The sequence below is a fragment of the Schistocerca gregaria genome, chromosome X (assembly GCF_023897955.1).
Source record: "Schistocerca gregaria isolate iqSchGreg1 chromosome X, iqSchGreg1.2, whole genome shotgun sequence".
Classification (NCBI taxonomy): domain Eukaryota; kingdom Metazoa; phylum Arthropoda; class Insecta; order Orthoptera; family Acrididae; genus Schistocerca; species Schistocerca gregaria.
This window is the reverse complement of record NC_064931.1, coordinates 335664397-335684031: the sequence shown is the minus strand read 5'-3', so window position 1 is coordinate 335684031 and position 19635 is coordinate 335664397. Positions and strand designations below refer to the sequence as shown.

Genomic DNA, 19635 nt, shown 5'->3' with positions numbered 1-19635 from the left:
ATTGTGGGTATACATATTTGTATAAAGTTTGAAATATTCTGTATGTCTTTTCTGTTTTTAGGAGAGGGCCCTCACCAACTCCAGCAAGGGGCAGTTCATCTCCACACAGACACCTTCATCATCCACATCACATGCATCACCATGATATTGGCTTCAGTGATACAGTAGTAGAAGTTGTGAAACATGGATATGGTTGGAGAGGAGGAGATATACAAGGTTTGTCTATCATCACAGTGCCCCTTTCATCCAGCATGTCAGAGCAGTGGTCGTATGTAGTAATTTCTGTCTTGAAATTCAGGGTGTTTTTGAGACATTCAAAATTCCCTAAATTAATAAGACACCTGGCACAGCACAGGCATCAAAAAAATTGAATTATGTTACATGATATTAGTTGTATCCTGTGGATCCCACGGATACATGAACATTGTCTCTGGGTTGTGGACAGAAGTCAAAGATGTACATTTAATTCAGTTCAATTCAAATACAGCATTTCTTTGCGGCATTGTTAATCTATGTTCAGACTACATTATTATTAAACAGTTGGGAGATTAATAAAGCTTGTTTGTATGACACAAAAATATGAAGTGCAGAATTGGGATTTGTTGAAACTGAATAATGATAGTTATAACATCAGCCCTCCCAGTGGATACCACCATACAGAGTGCACCTTCAGTGCTGGCTTCACTGGGTTGTGCATTTTGATGAAGACAAGGTTAGTAGGGTGTTCCAAGCAAGACAACCTTCACTGGAGGGTCCAGACTTAGTATGTCCCATAACATAAGGCACAGGGGGGGTGAAAGGGAGTTCTTTAGATATAGAGAAGCAAACCCTCCTTGGCAAGGAAATCCTGAGGAAAAAAATTCTGGTCATACAGGTAGGGGATTGTGAATAAACCAACTCGCCCTCACCAAAAGAATAAGTATATTTGTAATCCTAATGTTGTTGCCTGGAACATGAATCGATAAAGCAGAAAATGACTTAGGCTGTGGAAATGGACAATGAGATTTGGAATGTGGTATGCTGTCAGACACCAAGGGATCAGTTTGAATCAGGCCTTGTTTCTATTAGTGGAAGAAAATTAATAATTATTATGTGCAATTTTAATGTACAGATATGTTCTTGTGTGCTGTGATATAGTTGTAGAAAAGATGGTGAATAACAGAGCAGTGATAATGGAGTCAGACTTAAGCGTAATGTGAGTGATATTACTTGTAAATTATTTTCACCAAACATAAGAAAATTCATAAATTATTTGGATCCAGCTTACTATTCAGTTAAAGTCAATCATGATCTACACACACACACACACACATTCTTGAAGAAACCTGTGAAACCTTCAGGAAAATGATATATATAAATCCAGAACTGCAAACAAATGTCTGTCTGTAGAATCTGAGGGTCTGCCAATTTGAAAGAAAAATGTATGTGAGAAATGGTCCAGTACAAACAGTCAAGAGCATAGTGTGCTGAACTATGATGAAAGGTCAATAAAGAAGTCAGTAAAGTGAAAGACCAAATGTGGTTTCAGAGTGTATTAGAGGAAAGTAGAAACAAGAAAGCATAGAAAGTTCTATCAAAAATGAAAAACAATAACAAAGAGAAATGCAGTATATCTCTTATTAGTCTGAAAGAATGAAACAGTTCCTTCCAGGAGCTGTTTCAAAGAGAAAAGAGAAGCAAGCAGCAAGAAACATTATGTAAGAGTATAAAAGACATAATGGTTACTGAGGTGGAGACACCAGAGAACCAAGAAAAACAATTTTGAGTATAAAACACAGCCCATCCAATGAACATAAATCCTACATGTAATTTTAATGACTGAATGGAAGAAAAATGTGAAATTCCTGATAAATGGAAAAATGTTTTATAACCACACCTATATTCAAGGAAGGAGTTAATAAAAAGTGCAATAATTATAGAAGAATCAGTGATACTAGCTCAATCAGAACGCATTAGGTACGCATTTTAAAGACAAGGTTTAAGACTTTTGACAAAATGGAAAGAACGGAGTCCTATACTGACAACATATTTTGCTTAAGCGCACTTGGACATCATGAGAGCCAAAAAATGGAATTTTTTTTATTTTATAAAATTCTGTGATTCTTCTTGATTCTAAAAATACTGGCTTTATGTATAGTAACTTAGCATTTTTATGTTTAAATGCCTTTCTGAAGCAGACGCAGCAAGTAATGCCTAGCTGTCCCATTACTGTCGAACATGAAACCTTGCCTACAATGTCCTGTTATTTAATTCTGGCGGTGCTATTTCCAAAGCAACTCATTTGTTTAATGTCCTCAAAGAACATATTGACTGTGCTATGAGCAGGTGAATCCGAATGAAAGCAGCAGTTGTTACAATTGGTAAAAATTGCCAAAAAACTGTATTTTTTGACATGTCAGCTTTCCAGATTGGTTTGATGGACATCATAATATGTTTTAATGATGGAGTAACAAGCAGATTAAAAACCACGATTTGATTAGGCATTAAAACTCAGAACAACATGAAAAGTGGGCTAAACAAGAAAAGTGTCACTGAAGCTGAAAAAGCTGCTGAAAGCATGACAAAGGAGGTCAGGGTAAAAGAAAAATAAATAAAACTTAAAATAAAAAGGACACTCAGAATCAACAAGATTGTGGAGCTGGAATGTTCTGACATGTTATCATGGAGAAGAAAATAGCATGCAAATCTTTATTTTCTATTTCCCATAATCGACATTCTTACATCCTTAGGCATCATTCTCTCATCCATTATTAAAGCCACAAAAACAAAATTTTGCTTGTATAATAATTTAGAGCTTGCCTAAATAGTGAACCACATTATTCACCACTGTATTAAGTAGTTTAAGCTAGAGCATGTCATACGTTCTTAAATTATTAGGAGGAAAAATTGACTTCTAAAAAACATTTTTTTTAAATACACAAAACAACAAATTCGTAAATATGCCTGGTTTACCATTTCAACAACTTAATAATGACAAGGAAAAAATTTGTTTTGGCCGTAAAAAAAGTAAAAATTACACGTAATTCAGCCTGTAAGATAAAAATCAATATGCATTTCATAGTTTTAAATTTTTTTCACAAACTTGTTTGGTTAATGTTTCATTACAGCAGCCATTAAATTCCAAATACTAGTAAAAACTACAGTGTAACATAAATATGGTATGTGTTATAACCTTTAATCACAATAATTGCGTGGATTTTCACACTCTCTCTTAGAAACAATAACTGATCACATGATTACAACTCAGTCTCTCGTATTCGACTGCTGTGCCGTGACATGCGGCCGGTGCCGTTCGTAGCTAGGTGGCGCTCCCGCGCTCGTCTGATTTGCGGAGCGCCTCTATCGCCGTTTGTGCGTACTGTCGTGGCGGCACTGTTAAATGTCGTGGCACTATCACAACACTTTTCCCCCCTTGAAAAAAATAAACACTCACTTCCTTGGAGACATGGACAGCGCAGAGACATCCATGGCCTCTTGTGAGGCCCCGAGGAGATCCCGCGCAGAGACACGCGAGTATGGTCGAAAATGTCCAGGACGGAAGCTCGTGCGAGGAACGTGCCTCCTGGATGAGATGATGGGTGAAAACTCCGGAGCAGCATCCATAGGTGTCATTGACCTGGGAGTGTGCTCCAGCGAGATGGGTCCCGGAGATGGCGGCGTCGCGACTGGGGCCGGTTCCGGAGTACTTGGAAGCGGCAGCGACGGCGGCTGCATCAACACGGACGGTAGATCGGCAGCAGCGACAGGACTGGCGTCTCGGGCTGGTGGAGGCGAAGGATGGGGCGGTGGCACAGGCGTGGCCACCACTCGTGGGCGCATCTGGTCGTAATGGCGAACAACCGTGCCGTCGCCCGTACGGATTTCACAAAGCCGGCGGCCGCGAAGAGCCTTGACCACCCCTGGAATCCATTTAGGGCGAGATCCATACCCCCGTGCCCACACGTCGGCGCCCACCGAGTATTTTCCCGCACTAGGGGACACAGTACAAGGCCTAACAGGGTGAAGCAGGTGCAGTAGAGTGCGCGGTTGGCGGCCATGCAAGAGTTCAGCAGGGCTGCGATCACCCAGAGGCGTGAAGCGATAAGAACTCAGAAATTGCAGCAGGGCGTCATCTGTGGAAAAATCACTAAGGAATTTTTTCATCTGGCATTTGAAAGTGCGGACAAGGCGCTCGACCTCCCCATTCGATTGCGGATGGAAGGGAGGTGCGGTAACATGATGAATCCCTTGTCCAGTACAAAAATCACGGAAGGCCTGCGAAGAGAACTGAGGGCCATTGTCCGTGACGATCGTGGATGGAAGACCTTCTAGCGCAAAGATTTTGGACAAAGCCAGCGTCGTCGCCGCAGTGGTGGGCGACGGACATCTAACAACAAATGGAAACTTCGAGAAGGCGTCAATCAACAGTAGCCAATAAGTACCGAGGAAGGGGCCAGCAAAGTCGGCGTGCACCCGTTCCCATGGCTGAGCTGGATCAGGCCACGGAGAGGGCATTGTACGAGGTGCCGCCAGTTGTTGAGCACACTGGCCACATGCAGCAACCATATGGGCGATGTCCGAATCAATGCCGGGCCAATAAACGTGCCTGCGGGCCAGGGACTTAGTCCGAGAAATACCCCAATGGCCTCCGTGCAACAGTTTGAGAACATCTTTGCGAAGAGAGGCTGGCACCACGACCCGTGGAGATGCGCCATCCGTGGCCAGAAGAACAACACCATCACGAACAGACAGACGAAGGCGCAAGGCATGGTAGTTGCGAAGGGGATCCGATGCCCGGCCCCCGGTCCTGTCTGGCCAACCTCGTTGAACAAAACCGATCACCCGACGCAGGACCGGGTCCCGCGCAGTAGCTGACGCGACCTGCGAACCTGTAAGTGGAAAGCCCTCGACTGCACGACGTTCTTCCTCATCAATGTGGAAACAGAGGAGTTCATCGCGATCGAAAACAGGGTCGGGGCCCATCGGCAATCGCGACAATGCATCCGCGTTTGCGTGCTGGGCCGTGGGGCGATAGTGAATCTCATAATGAAAACGAGACAAGTATAAGGCCCAACGTTGCAGGCGGTGAGCTGCCTTATCCGGAAGTGACGCCGAGGGGCTGAACAGAGAGACCAGCGGTTTGTGGTCGGTGATGAGGTGAAACTTAGAACCATACAAAAAAACGCTGAACTTTTTTAGAGCATAAATGATAGCGAGCGCCTCCTTTTCGATTTGAGAGTAACGCCGTTGCGCCTCGTTGAGGGTCTTGGAAGCATAGGCAATGGGTCGTTCCGACCCATCCTCATACCGATGGGCGAGAACAGCCCCTAGGCAATACTGTGACGCGTCAGTCGCCAGAACCAAGTGCTGACCCGGACGGAATGTGGCAAGACAAGGCGCCGACTGCAAATGAGCCTTCAGGCGGACAAAAGCCTGCTCACACCCGTCGGACCAACAGAAGGGGACGTTTTTGCGTAACAGCTGGTGCAGAGGATAAGCTACCGCTGCTGCGGATGGAATGAATTTGTGATAATAAGCAATCTTGCCTAGAAACGCCTGAAGTTCTTTGACCGTAGACGGCCGGGGTAGAGCGTTAATGGCCGCAACGTGCTCACGGAGAGGGCGTATGCCCTCACGGGACAACTGGAAACCAAGATACTCAATGGAGGGTTGGAAGAACTGTGACTTGTCCAGATTGCACCTCAACCCAGCCGAATGCAAAACCCGAAACAGTGAACGTAAATTACGAAGGTGCTCTGCAGTGGAGGCTCCCGTGACAACAATGTCATCCAGATAGTTTATGCAGCCGGGAACGGAAGCCGTGAGCTGTTCCAAAAACCGCTGAAAAATGGCCGGTGCGCTAGCGACGCCAAATGGTAATCGCTGGTACTGATACAACCCACAAGGAGTGTTGATAACGAGAAATTCCTTGGAAGGAGCGTCCAACGGCAACTGATGGTACGCCTCCGATAAGTCAAGTTTGGAAAAGAACTGGCCCCCAGCGAGCTTGGTAAACAACTCCTCAGGACGAGGAAGAGGATAAGTGTCAATGACGCTCTGAGCGTTGACAACCCCGAAAGCCAAGAAGTGTTGCCGCAAACGCTTCTCATAATTCTCCCAGTCTTCAGCGGCCTCGTCGTAAGGAGGGAATGGAGGCGGAGAAGAGGAAGACAGACGATGAGTAAGCGACGTCGACAACGCCTGAATCGCTGCCGTCAGCTGTGTTTGTTGTTCAATGAGCGCTTGCATAAGCTGTTCCATGTCTGCCCCGTCACGAACACGCAAATCCACAACGCGGTGAAAATATCCCGACCTCGTCGCCAAAAAGTGTTATAACCTTTAATCACAATAATTGCGTGGATTTTCACACTCTCTCTTAGAAACAATAACTGATCACATGATTACAACTCAGTCTCTCGTATTCGACTGCTGTGCCGTGACATGCGGCCGGTGCCGTTCGTAGCTAGGTGGCGCTCCCACGCTCGTCTGATTTGCGGAGCGCCTCTATCGCCGTTTGTGCGTACTGTCGTGGCGGCACTGTTAAATGTCGTGGCACTATCACAACAGTATGCAAGGGATTCTGAAACCCAGATTATTTTGATTGGCTTAAAGAAGACTTATGACTTATGACATCCTGTCATAAACTAGAATTATGGAAGCATCTACATCTATACCCTGCAAACCACTGTGGAGTGCATGGAAGAGTGAACATCCCATTGTACCTGTTATGTTTCCTTCCCACTCCATTCATGTATGGAGCCCAGGAAGAAAGATAATTGTTTAAATGCCTCTCTGTGTGCTGTAATTAATCTAATCTTGTCCTCATTATGGAAGTGGTACATAGATCGTTATGGTGTTTTCTAGAGTCATAATTTAAAGGTGGTTCTTGAAACTTTATAAGCAGGCTTTCTTGGACAGTTTATGCCCATCTTCAAGAGTCTGCCAGTTCAGTTTCTTCAGTGTCTCTGTGACACTGCCCCATGTGTCAAACAAACTTGTCACCATTTGTGCTGCCCTTCCCTGTATGCATTCAGTATTGCCTATTTGGTACAGTTCCGACACACTTGAACAATATTGTAGAATAGTTCACATGGGTGATTTGTAAGGAATCTCATTAATAGACTGACAGCATTTCTTTAGGATTCTACCAATAAACTGAAGTCTACCACCTGCTTTACTCATGACTGAGTCTATGTAATCATTCCATTTCATATTCCTACAAAGTGTGACAGCCTGGTATGTGTAGTATGAGTTGTGACTTGTTGACATTATAGTCATAGGATACCATGTTTTTTCATTTTGTGAAGTGCAGAATTTTACTTTTCTGGACATTTAAAGCAAGTCCAATCTTTGCATCACTTTGAAATCTTATCGAGATCTGGCTGAATAGTTATGAAGGTTCTTTCAGATACTACTTCATTACAGATAACTGCATCATCTGCAAGAAGTCTGGCATTATTATTAATATTGTCTGCAAGGTCATCAGTATACAACATGAACAGTAAGAGTCCCAACTAACTTCCCTGTGGCACACACAAATTTACTTCTATATCTGATGATGATTCTCCATCCAAGACAACATGCAGCATCCTTCATGCCAAAAAATCTTCAATCCAGTCACAAATTTTGCGTGATACCCGTATTATCATATTTTTGATAATAAATATACATGTGGTACTGAGTCTTTGATTTCCATAAATCAAGAAATACTGCATGTACGAGGTGCATTCAAGTTCTAAGGCCTCCGATTTTTTTTCTCTGGACTGGAAAGAGATAGAAATATGCGCATTGTTTTAAAATGAGGCCGCATTCATTGTCAATACATCCCAGAGATGGCAGCACCGTACGGCAGATGGAATTTTCCCGCTAGTGGCGAGAATGAGAACTGTTTTAAATACTTAAAATGGCGACGTTTTCCTTACTTGAACAGCGTGCAATCATTCGTTTTCTGAATTTGCGTGGTGTGAAACCAATTGAAATTCATCGACAGTTGAAGGAGACATGTGGTGATGGAGTTATGGATGTGTCGAAAGTGCATCCGTGGGTGCGACAGTTTAATGAAGACAGAACATCGTGTGACAACAAATCGAAACAACCTCGGGCTCGCACAAGCTGGTCTGACGACATGATCGAGAAAGTGGAGTGAATTGTTTTGGGAGATCGCCGAATGATTGTCGAACAGATCACCTCCAGAGTTGGCATTTCTGTGGGTTCTGTGCACACAATCCTGCATGACGACCTGAAAATGCAAAAAGTGTCATCCAGGTGGGTGCCATGAATGCTGACGGACGACCACATGGCTGCCCGTGTGGAATGTTGCCAAGCAATGTCGATGTGCAACGACAGCATGAATGGGACTTTCTTTTCATCGGTTGTGACAATGGATGAGATGTGGATGCCATTTTTCAATCCAGAAACAAAGCGCCAGTCAGCTCAATAGAAGCACACAGATTCAGCGCCACCCAAAAAATTTCGGGTAACCGCCAGGGCTGAAAAAATGATGGTGTCCGTGTTCTGCGACAGCGAGGGCGTAATCCTTACCCATTGTGTTCCAAAGGGCACTACGGTAACAGGTGCATCTTACGAAATTGTTTTGTAGAACAAATTCCTTCCTGCACTGCAACAAAAACGTCCAGGAAGGGCTGCGCGTGTGCTGTTTCACCAAGACAACACACCCGCACATCGAGCTAGCGTTACACAACAGTTTCTTCATGATAACAACTTTGAAGTGATTCCTCATGCTCCCTACTCACCTGACCTGGCTCCTAGTGACTCTTGGCTTTTTCCAACAATGAAAGACACTCTCCGTGGCCGCACGTTCACGAGACGTGCTGCTATTGCCTCAGCGATATTCCAGTGGTCAAAACAGACTCCTAAATAAGCCTTCGCCACTGCCATGGAATCATGGCGTCAGCGTTGTGAAAAATGTGTGTGTCTGCAGGGCGATTATGTCGAGAAGTAAGGCGAGTTTCATCGATTTCGGGTGAGTAGTTAATTAGAAAAAAAATCGGAGGCCTTAGAACTTGAATGCACCTCGTTCATGACCACCTTGTGACAAAAGTGTGAGTTCGATTTTGCATGCTTGATGTTTTTGGTGTCCATGCTGAGGTCATTTTGTTAAAGATGTCTCCTTATGTCTGAATTCAGGGTATGTTTTAAGATTCTACTACAAATCAGTGCCAAGTGTAGTAGTTCCATGGATCACATGCAGTACCATTCTTGTAATCTGGTGCATCTGAGCACTGTTTTTTGTTCAATGGATCTATGATAGATTATAGTTAAGAGATGGGCTAATTCAACCACAAATTTGGTATAGAATCTAATAGGGATCACATCAAGCCCTGGAGCTATGTTCAATTTTAATGATTACAGCTGTTTATCCAACACTAGTGCACCATTCTGTAATCAGGAAGTCTTACACAAATTGTTTAAATGTCTTCTGTATTAATACAGGTACTAAATCCTCAATAAAAGTAGTGGATGCTGTCTCATAGATGTTTTAAACATCAAATTGAAACATCAAATAGTTGAGAATAAGAGCACTTAGCAAACTCTAGCAAACTTTACACATAATTTCAAATGTTTTGTGAAACTTTTTCTAGCTGGTACGCCCCACAAAATAATGAAAGGAATAAAGTTTATTGCTTACTAAATTTTCACTATTCATGGAGTAAAAATTCAGCATCAGATAAGACATTTTAATCTCTTACTTCTTGACTACCAACTCTATTTGAAACACAGTTTGCAGACAGTATACACATATAGCCCTGAATGTACCCATAGACATCTGGATTCATGAGAACTAGCTTCTGTTTAAAAGGGCATGTAGTAAAACTTACTCTATTTGCAGCACACTTGGCAGACAGTGTCTACATGTATCAGTGAATGTACCTGCAAATTTTTATCATTGGATAATACATAGTTCAAGAAATATGACAACATAAACATTGAGATGCATGAGAAACTAGCTTTTTCTTAAAATGGAGCACAAATTACCCAGACTATATTCATCCAATGTTTCGTAATGAGAACACTTAGTGACTTCCAACAAACTTTAAGTACAATTTCAACTTTTTCTTGCTTACACACTGGATGTCAGATATCTAACACATCAACTCAGTGGTAAAACAGTCAGATGTCTGCAGCTGTTTTATACATGGGACTTTGAGTCTTTAAAAAAATGAAGAGTTTACTGGTATAGAACTAAAGCCCACGATGTCTTAGATACACTACCTCGTCATTCTGCAGCATGTTTGGAAACTTAGATTGTATAAAGTTTAAAAAGATTTGTAATGGTGACAGGACAAAGTGAACAGACAACATCCCATCCTTCACTCCCAATTTTGAGAAAAAATACATATAAAAGTCTTATGCTTTTCAGCTACTACTATTACTGTTTATATAGTGGGAAGATTTCACATTTATGTATAGAATATACAAAAATATAAGAGAAATTACATTTTATGCCTTCGATTTTAAATATTACTGTTTAATTTGAGGTGATAAAATATCTGCTCACGAAGCACTAACAAGAGAACACACATATAAAGGTATTTTGACTCCTTATTTTATTCTGTCAGAAGGGTTGAAGGGAAAGGAAAAGGGGTGAAGGAAAAGGATTGGTGGGACTTAGGAAAAGGGGTAGTGTATTCAGCAAGCAGCAACAGGAGAACACGCATATAAAGGTATTAAAGTCTGCAAGCTTTTCAAGCCAGTGACGCCTTATTCTGGCAGGAGGTTTGAAGGGGAAGGAAGAGGGGTGAAAGAAAAGGGCTGGTGAGGTTTCGGTAAGGGTGTACTATTTTAAGGGTGTACTATTTGGAAAAGTTGCCCAGGTCAGGGGAAACTTACTGGACATGATGAGAAGGGAAGACTTATCTGTCCAATTACATTATACTTTCAAAAGTTGATCATTTTCAGTCAGTAATAGGTGTCAGATAGTAAACAGCTATCTTTCTGAACAGGTCAGTTAAAAGCAACAACTAGAAATAAGTTTCATAGATCATCTGCGTAGCTTTATACAGTTGAAATTCTCTGAAAAATGATGGAATATTCTAGTAATGTAGTCTGCACATGGACAATGTGATCATTGGCTTCTGTTAAATGGTATAGGCATTTTGGTTTTATGTACTTATTTTCAATAGTGAAAGAAATGAACAGGCACTGACACTTTCAGAGTGACAAATTCAATACAGAGATTAGAAATATACAACTCAACTAAAAATGAATGTAGCAATTACAAATAACTGTATCTATTTAATGCTATGCAATACAATGATAATGTCAGAAGAGAATGTAAAAGAGAGTTCAGTTTTTTGACATATGTTATAGGTGTTCTATATGAATTCCCTTTGTCACGTGAACAACATCTAAGCTATAACCATTTCAAGTTATGCATTCTAAAGCATAAGTGGAGTCACTGGTGAGAGTCCATTAGAAATACACCCTTTAAGTTCTAGAATTATTTTTGGCAAAGGAGGCACATACACATTGTCTTTCACATAACCCCATATAAAGTAGGTTCAGAGATTTATGTGGCCAAGAGCAAAACACAGTATCCCCATGTCTAGTACAACAGTTCCAGCTCCTTGAAAGATATTGACTTAAAAATATACTGGCATTTGATTCACTGCACTTGTGCAATAATAAAAGTTTTGATGTTTCTTTTACATCCTCTTTAATTCTTATTGATGTACTGGTAAGGTTTAAACAATTATAGCCACTGGTAATTGTTATATAAATTTTGAACTGTTCTATGTAAAAGTAAAGATAAAATGCAAATTGAACAACAAACTTCACATCCCATTATATACATTGCGAGAGATGCAACATAAAATAGATTTTGTCCCCCAACACTCCATCACACTTCATGCAAAAAGCTAACATTTTCACAGGTTTTTTCTAACAGTTTTGTAAATTTTTGTTTGGGCATTCCATTGATTCTGTGTATCAAGTTACCCAGCAGGTTTTCTTATATTTAACATTAAAATTACTCAGAAAGACCATACATGATGGACTTCCTCAATAAGTTTCTTGTTGTTCAAAAACTTCAGGCCACACAGATGTTTTGTATACAACTAATCTTTTGCAGCACAAGCTGACAGTGATACAAATTATGCTTTTGTGGAAGACAATGCCACTGTTCACTGTTTTCTAGGTGCTCAGTTTACTCTTTTACCAAACAGCTAAAATATATAAACTAAAACTGATTTTCAGTCTTAGTTGTTGGCCCAGTAAGAAATTTCTCTATTTTTTTCATTTCTATAATGCATTAGTAATCTGTTTGCTAATGTACCTCTTTTCTAGCACAGTATTATTTTTAATCTTTCTACTGTGAGACCTTTGTCTCACTTTAATAACAACTAAAATCGTTGACAGTATAGCTTATCAGGATGTACAGCTTGAGTTACATAAAACAAACATGCTGTTAATTCACTGTGAGTCACTCTCATATTTTAAAATTAAATGTTATGAGTACTAACCAGCTTACACACATTTATGCCAAATATTTTCAACAAATTTTTTAGATCTTGACTTAAAATTACTCCATTACTTCTTTTGTTTCATTTCATTTCATTTCATCATGTACAATGATTTAGGACTTGTCATATGTTAACACAAAAAACTTTAAATAATGGTGTCTGTATACAACTCTTGCAGATAATTAAGTACATAAAGAAAAGCAAGTCATACAGATACATATAAAATCATACAGATAACCCAATACATAAACCAAACAAATTCTAGGTTACATTATATCCAATGACACATGGCTACGTTTAGCTTAAGTTATGATGTCAGAAATTCATAAAATTTACATACTCATCAACACTGTAAAAGATTTCATTTGTAAATATTTTCTTAAGCTAATTTTTTAAAATGTGCCTCTTTGGTATCTTTTTAACTCTGAAGGGCACGAAAAAGAATTTTGGGATGTTTTTGATACAGGGCTTTCTTATGCACTTCTCTATGGAAGTCAGTTCTGTGTCTACTTTAATAGTCATGATGATCACTGTTCAAAGAAAAGAGCTGGGGATGTGATTTAAAAAAGAATATACTTTTGTAGATATAAATAATTGAAGAGTCATAACTTTTATTTCTTTGAATATTTCCCTACAGGACTCCCTAGGTGCAATCCCTTTTATAATTCTTATTGCTCATTTCTGAATAGTAAAGAAGTGATTTGTTGGACTTGAAAAACCCCAGAATATGACACCATATCCTAGTTGACTATTCATGAATGCATAATAGGCACTCATCACTGTTACTTCACTGCAGGAATTTTTTTAGCATTCTTAATACATAACAGCATTTACTAAGTTTCTCATTGAGCCATTCTATATGTCTATCCCATTCAAGATGCACATCTAACCAAATTCCTAAGAATTAATTATTTGCAGCTTGTAGTATTTCCTGCTTGCCTAACTTCACTATTACATTAGGGATTACTTTATTTGAAGTATGCCTGTAAGTCATCCATAACATTTTCTTCTCATTAACAAATGGACTGTTTTCTCTAAATCATTTAATTACTTCTTCATTTATTATTTCTATTTTTTGTGTAAGTCAGTCACATTCTGAGCTTTAACAAAGAGACTAGTATTGTCAGCAAACAGTACAGTATCAGCTTGTGTTAAATAACTTGGTAAGTCATTTATGAATATCAAGAACAACAGGGGGTCCCAGCATCGATCCTTGGGGTATTCCACTTTCTGGTATCTGTCAGATAAGTATGATTTAAACCACATACAAGCAGTGCCACAGACTCCATAGCATTATAGTTTTTCTTGCAAAAGTTTATGATTAATAACATCAAATGCCTTACGTAAGTCTAAAAACAATCCACAGTTTATTTCATTTTGATCCATTGGCAAATATTCCACATTTCATCAACAGAAAAAAAGGGTATAAAAAATGAAATCAATTTGGAATGAGGCTGCAGCAGCAGTTCACTCCCTTGTCCACCAGCCCTCCTACACTAGGAACATGTCTGCCTGCTCCTCCAATTGAGGGCAAAATGCTGTCCGCCACTGTGCATGGTTCCCTTTGTGGTTGTAGCAGTTAATAGACCAAATGTGCTTCATAGAATAGGAGAAGGAGAATAAATCTCCATTTTTTGGCAAGTGTCTTTTTCAATCCATATACTAGAGTCAATAGGATCAATCCTGGATGCCCACTTAAACTCCTTGACCCAGTCAGACATGTACACATCATTATCAAACTTGATGCTTATTGAACAGCCACAAATAACTAGTTCAATTTTGTAACACACAGCATTCCATACATCATCATGTTTGACTTTAAAAATATACTAAAGGCAATATCCTTCTTGTTCCTTGTAACTCAAAAACTATCCAAGTTATATTTTAATTAACAACATGTATCTCATGAAGCCATTCTTCTTTATCTGGCCAACTAAAAATAGCACAGAAAATCTCAGGAAATGTCTTAGATACACACTTCTTCTTCCAATGCCAATATGTCACTATCTTATGTCCAAACTAATGTTCTTTCTTGCCTTTCATTTCTACAGATTTCAGGAAATTTAATTTCTTCAGCTTTACCATCAAATGACACAAATTGATCTTCACAGTGACTTACATCTTATTCATCAATGAGAGCTACTGAAGTCAAAACAACTTTCATCAAACTTGACGTTTCTTCCAAAAATAATGCATTTTTAGTTTTTTTATACTTAGTCTGCAGCTACATTAAATATCTTGAAAGAAGTAATTTTCCTGTTTAAGGCTGTTGAAATGAAAATTAGTTAAATGTCAATGAAATGAAGTGTTCCTTTAAAATAAAGAACAACACCATGGAGGAAACTGATTTCTTTCAAGAAATGTTACAGCTGTTTTCTGATAATCACAACTAACATCCATTTGCACAATAACAACTGAATTTTTTTTTTTTTCAAATACTTGAAGCAAAGTTTCTTGCTATTGGTTTAATTTCCATAGCTTTGGCATTTCTCCATACCATAGCACAGTTGCAACTGTTGCTTGTAGTGCCCTTGACTGTAAGTAAACAGCTTCTTCTAATGAGTACTGCTTTCAAAATCTACAGTCCAACAGCATGGTGATGATCTTTGTTTGTAATAGATCCATTCATTCAGTGTGCCACTGCATTTTGCTCTGCTGTATGGGTGATAGCACAATTCATACTGAATTCACAATTCATACTGAATTCATTTTTATTAAAAGATGAAAAAATCTTTTTGTGACTTTGGACAAATATTTACCTTCTGTACTACAGTGAAGTTCCAATTAAAATGTGTCATTGCCATTGTCTTCCAATTGTAATCTTCCCCTCCTACAAATCACCATTAAATTTCTCTTAGTCTATTCATTATATTCAAAAACTTCAAGAGGTGTAAGATATACAAAAGAAAAACTTTTTACTTATCTTCATTTTCTCTTCGTGTTGTTGGCTTTAATTCTTGCATCTAGGGGTACATTCTTGATGCTAAAGTTTTGACTTACTGGGTTCCAGATCACTAAGTAACTGATGAAGTATTATTATTTGTTGCTATGATTTTCTTTTATTTTAATCCATTCTTCTATGTCACAACAACTTTACAATATCCATTTTCAAAAAATCAATAATTACATTCTTGTCAACAAAATTATAAAAACATGTGCATCTCCATCAGAGGCATTCTCACCACTCTTACATTGTGCAGTACTCACAATATTCCAAAGAGTTTACAAAGCAAGAGGGTTTACATACTATCTTGACAAAAGAAGAATCTTTACTAAGCCACATCATTATTTTATAAAGTGAATCCAGAAATAAATTTAATAATTAGTGTTAGATTGTGCAATTAATAATAGGAGTTTTAAGTATCCCAGAATTTCTAATTTCAAATATTTCTAAAATAAGAATTTTTTTTTTGATTTTAGCCTGAAATATAATACATCATACACAAAATCAAATGAAATTCTTTCAGTGAAACAGCCGAGAGTGTTCACCTATACAAGACTCAACTGTATACATGGTATTGGTTATTTCTATTAAAAAAAGGTAGTGTTAGAAGAGGGTGTCCCAATACACAATGTTTGCATATGCTAGTCCTTCATATTCACTTTGTATTTTGCATTGATAGCTGCTGAGACATTCCATTGGCAGCGCCAAAAAAACTTAGTTTGGTAGCATCGAACATATTACAGAATTTTTACGGTAATTCATACATTTCATAAGATATTATATCAAACAAAATGTATAGGGAAACAGAAATAAACACTTATTACAACAGCACCCAACTTATGCACAGTAAGAGTTTGATATATTCCTGGAGTACATGATAGCAATTGTTTGTACAAGGCAGAGAGACAGAGAGAGAGAGAGAGAGAGATAGAGAGAGAGAGAAAGAAAGAAAGAGGGGGGGGGGAGGTTGCTTCAGCTATCTTTTTTTGCCTGTAAAACTAACTCCAAGAATCTCTCTCGTACACACAAATGCATGCACACGCAGAAATATCAACAGCACAATTCTTCACTCCTCACAGGGTATGTGTGGTTACTTTTATGTGGCAGTCATAAGCAGGAGGTGCTTTGATCTATAGTTGCTTAAGATACTGGTGGAGACCATGCCTCAACTACCAAGTGATGAAACCACCAACCTCAGCTAATAATTTTGCTCTACCAGCCATCACTGAATGATTTGCTTGCTGGTTGTTTCCTTTTTTTATTTTGAAATGAGTGCAGAGAGCAATGTTGCTCTGTCACAGGGTTCGAATACAGCTCTCACCACACCAGATGGAATCAGCAATCCATATGTACATTATTATATCGGTTCTGCCTTCCCCGGAACATAGAACACGGACATAGGCTGCCAGCCCTGTTAGAGGGAAGCATGGCTTGTTGGCTTGTCCCCCCACTCTATTCTTCTCCCTTTGCCAGCCAGAACTCCTCATTTGTTTTACGTTTGTGGCCAGAAAAGTGTGCGCTACAACATGAGTGCCAGTACAGGAAATAATAGAACATGTACTCTGGATTTTGCAAAGCAAATTTAAATAATCAAATTATCAAAATTTAAAACTAAAGGCATTGTACTCACCGAAAGCAGAAAGTCCATGACTTTGGGAAGACAGATTCAAAATAATTAGTAGAAATGATATTGTAAATAGATTTGTTGCTCCTTCTTGTTGGCAAATAAACCTCTCTTCTGAAACTGAAATCTTCAATTTCACACACGAGTGACATTTCACAGTATAGCATCCCTAAGGCACTCAGTTGTTCTTCTATCATAATATTGTGTAGGAATGTTTTAATTCTCTTGAACATTGAAAAGCGTGCTCAGTTTCTGATGTCAAGATAGGTATCGTGATTAGCAGTTTCAAAATTTTAACAGTCTCATCGAATGACTCACAAAGTTCATCCTTTAGAATCAGCAAAAGAAATGGAATTGCACCAGCAATTGCTCTCAACTCAGGCTTAGCAATGAAGACTTGAAGCTCACCTATCAACTTTCTTTGTTCCAGAAATGTATACATGTCTGTGACTTCAAGGTATTTGTCTGGAAAATCTGTGATGTATTTGTCAAGCTAATTTACATCAAATACGTTGGCTGCAATGATGTCCAGTGAACTGAAAACATAATTTTATTTCAGAAAGGATGGCATTGCACACTTCCAAAGCATCTCTTTTCTTATGCCCATCAAGAATCCGTGGCTTCTTGGCAGGCATCGTTTCATCATTTTTGAAACTAATCTCTTTAAGGATGGAGTCAATGTCATCTCTCTCTCTCAAAGTTCTAATTGCCTAGCGCTGCTTTGGTCAGTTTTGTTATGTTCTTCTGAAGCTGATTAACAAGTACATCTGCGTGAGGCATTATCTTATAGAAAAATGATAGCCAGAAAATGAATTCATTATCTTGCAGTATTTTTCTGTGTGAGCCAGCTTTTTCAACAGTGGAATATAGTTTTATGCTCTCACTTGTTTCAGTGACTTATAAAACAGTAATAAGATTTTTCCTTGTTTTCAAAAACATCTTTTACTACTCGTGAATAATAATTCCATCTTGTCACACACACAGGGCACGGTTTTTTGGATAATGCTAGGCAACACTATTGATTTCAGTGGTGCAATAGAAAAGAAAGAAGAATTACCAGAAAGGTGTGCAAAAAAGATGCAGGCTTTGTGATAGACAGAGGCTGCCATAGATATAAAGGTAGAACTGATGTACAGAACAATGGATTTAGTTTGCATTTGGATATTTGTCTTTAATTAATTTCTGAACCCCGTACAACTTGCCACTCTTAACGTTTGCACCATCGTAGCTCTGAGCTATTAGTTTTACTCAGTCATTGCCAATTAATAGTTCAAATTCTTTCAGAACATTCTCAGCTATAGTATGAGCATTCTGACTTTCTTGATTAACAAAGTTCCAAAATCTTTCAACAGGTTTTCCCTCAGCAACATAATGCAAAACAATAACCAATTGAAATTTGCAAGACCCATCTGTGCTTTCATCCACAATTATTGCAACATAATTGACACGTTTATTTCTTTATGAACTTCATCATGGTACAATTCCAACATGCATTGCAGTAGTTCCTTATGAACAGTCCTAGAAACACCTTTGAACACTGATGTTTGAATGAGATGAGCTTGAAGATCTTTATCCAGTTTCGCGCTGAAGGGAATTACCTCATGAAAAACCCACTTATTTTGAGAGGCATCAGATTCATCATGGCATCTGAGAGCCAGTTCCAAAGTACCACAGAACCGAATACAGTTTACAATTAAATTCAATATACTGGGAGAGTCACTAACTATTGCCTCCTAGAATAACTTCGAAAGTATGATAGGAGCTGAAAAGTTTGTGGGAAAAAGTTCCATGGGACAATGGGAGCCACAATATGATGTTGGTTTTTTGTTGCTAGGTGGGGTTGATTCAGAGGTATGAAGGTCAACTTTGGTTTTTTTTTTTTTTTTTTTTTAAATAGGATACTATAGTTTGGTACTTATTTTATGATAGTGCTATCGAGACGAATCTAATGATGTATAACAGTAAGGTCTTTGAAGGTCAACAAAGGTCATAAAGGTGGCATGAATGTGCATCTACAGAAGGTGTTTGACATGATGATCATTGGTATCAATGCAGTGCTGCAATGTTCTTATCATGGATTGAGTGTTACTCCTTATCACATCTGCACTTATTGAAGCACATGCTCTGACAATTCTCTCTTGCATATTTTCAGGTGTAATTGGAATATCTTTATAAACAATGCCTTTTATGAATCCCCACAAGAAAAAATCGAGAGGTTTCAAGTCTGGCAAACGAGCCAGCTATGACACATCTCCTCCCTGTCCAATTCAACGATTTGGGAATTGTCTCTGTAACTCATTTCTAGCCATCAGCGAAACAAGTGCCGGACTCCCATTTGTATTGATACCACATTCTGTTCCTTGTTCCTAAAGTTATTTCTTCCAATAACAGACCTAATGTTTCTTGCAGGCATGTGGTGTACTTCCTACCATTAAGATTTCTTTTGATCAAATAGGGGCCTATAATTCTGTCCTCCAGAATCCCACGCCATACATTCACCAACCATAGTTTTTGGTGTGCAACTTGCCGCAGACAACATGGATTTTCAGTTGCTCAATAATGCATGTTATGAAAATCAACATTTCCATGGTTCATGAATGTAGCTT

The 19635-nt window shown here is 39.0% G+C and overlaps 1 protein-coding gene across 1 annotated transcript in view; it reads left to right on the top strand.

Annotated features, from left to right (window-relative positions):
- LOC126298058 (voltage-dependent calcium channel type A subunit alpha-1) overlaps window positions 1-19635 on the top strand; it is an 860595-nt gene that overhangs the window by 829387 nt on the left and 11573 nt on the right. The window contains exon 37 of the mRNA XM_049989377.1: window positions 62-216. Within this exon, the coding sequence (XP_049845334.1) occupies window positions 62-216 (155 nt within the window). The remainder of the gene's footprint in view (window positions 1-61; window positions 217-19635) is intronic.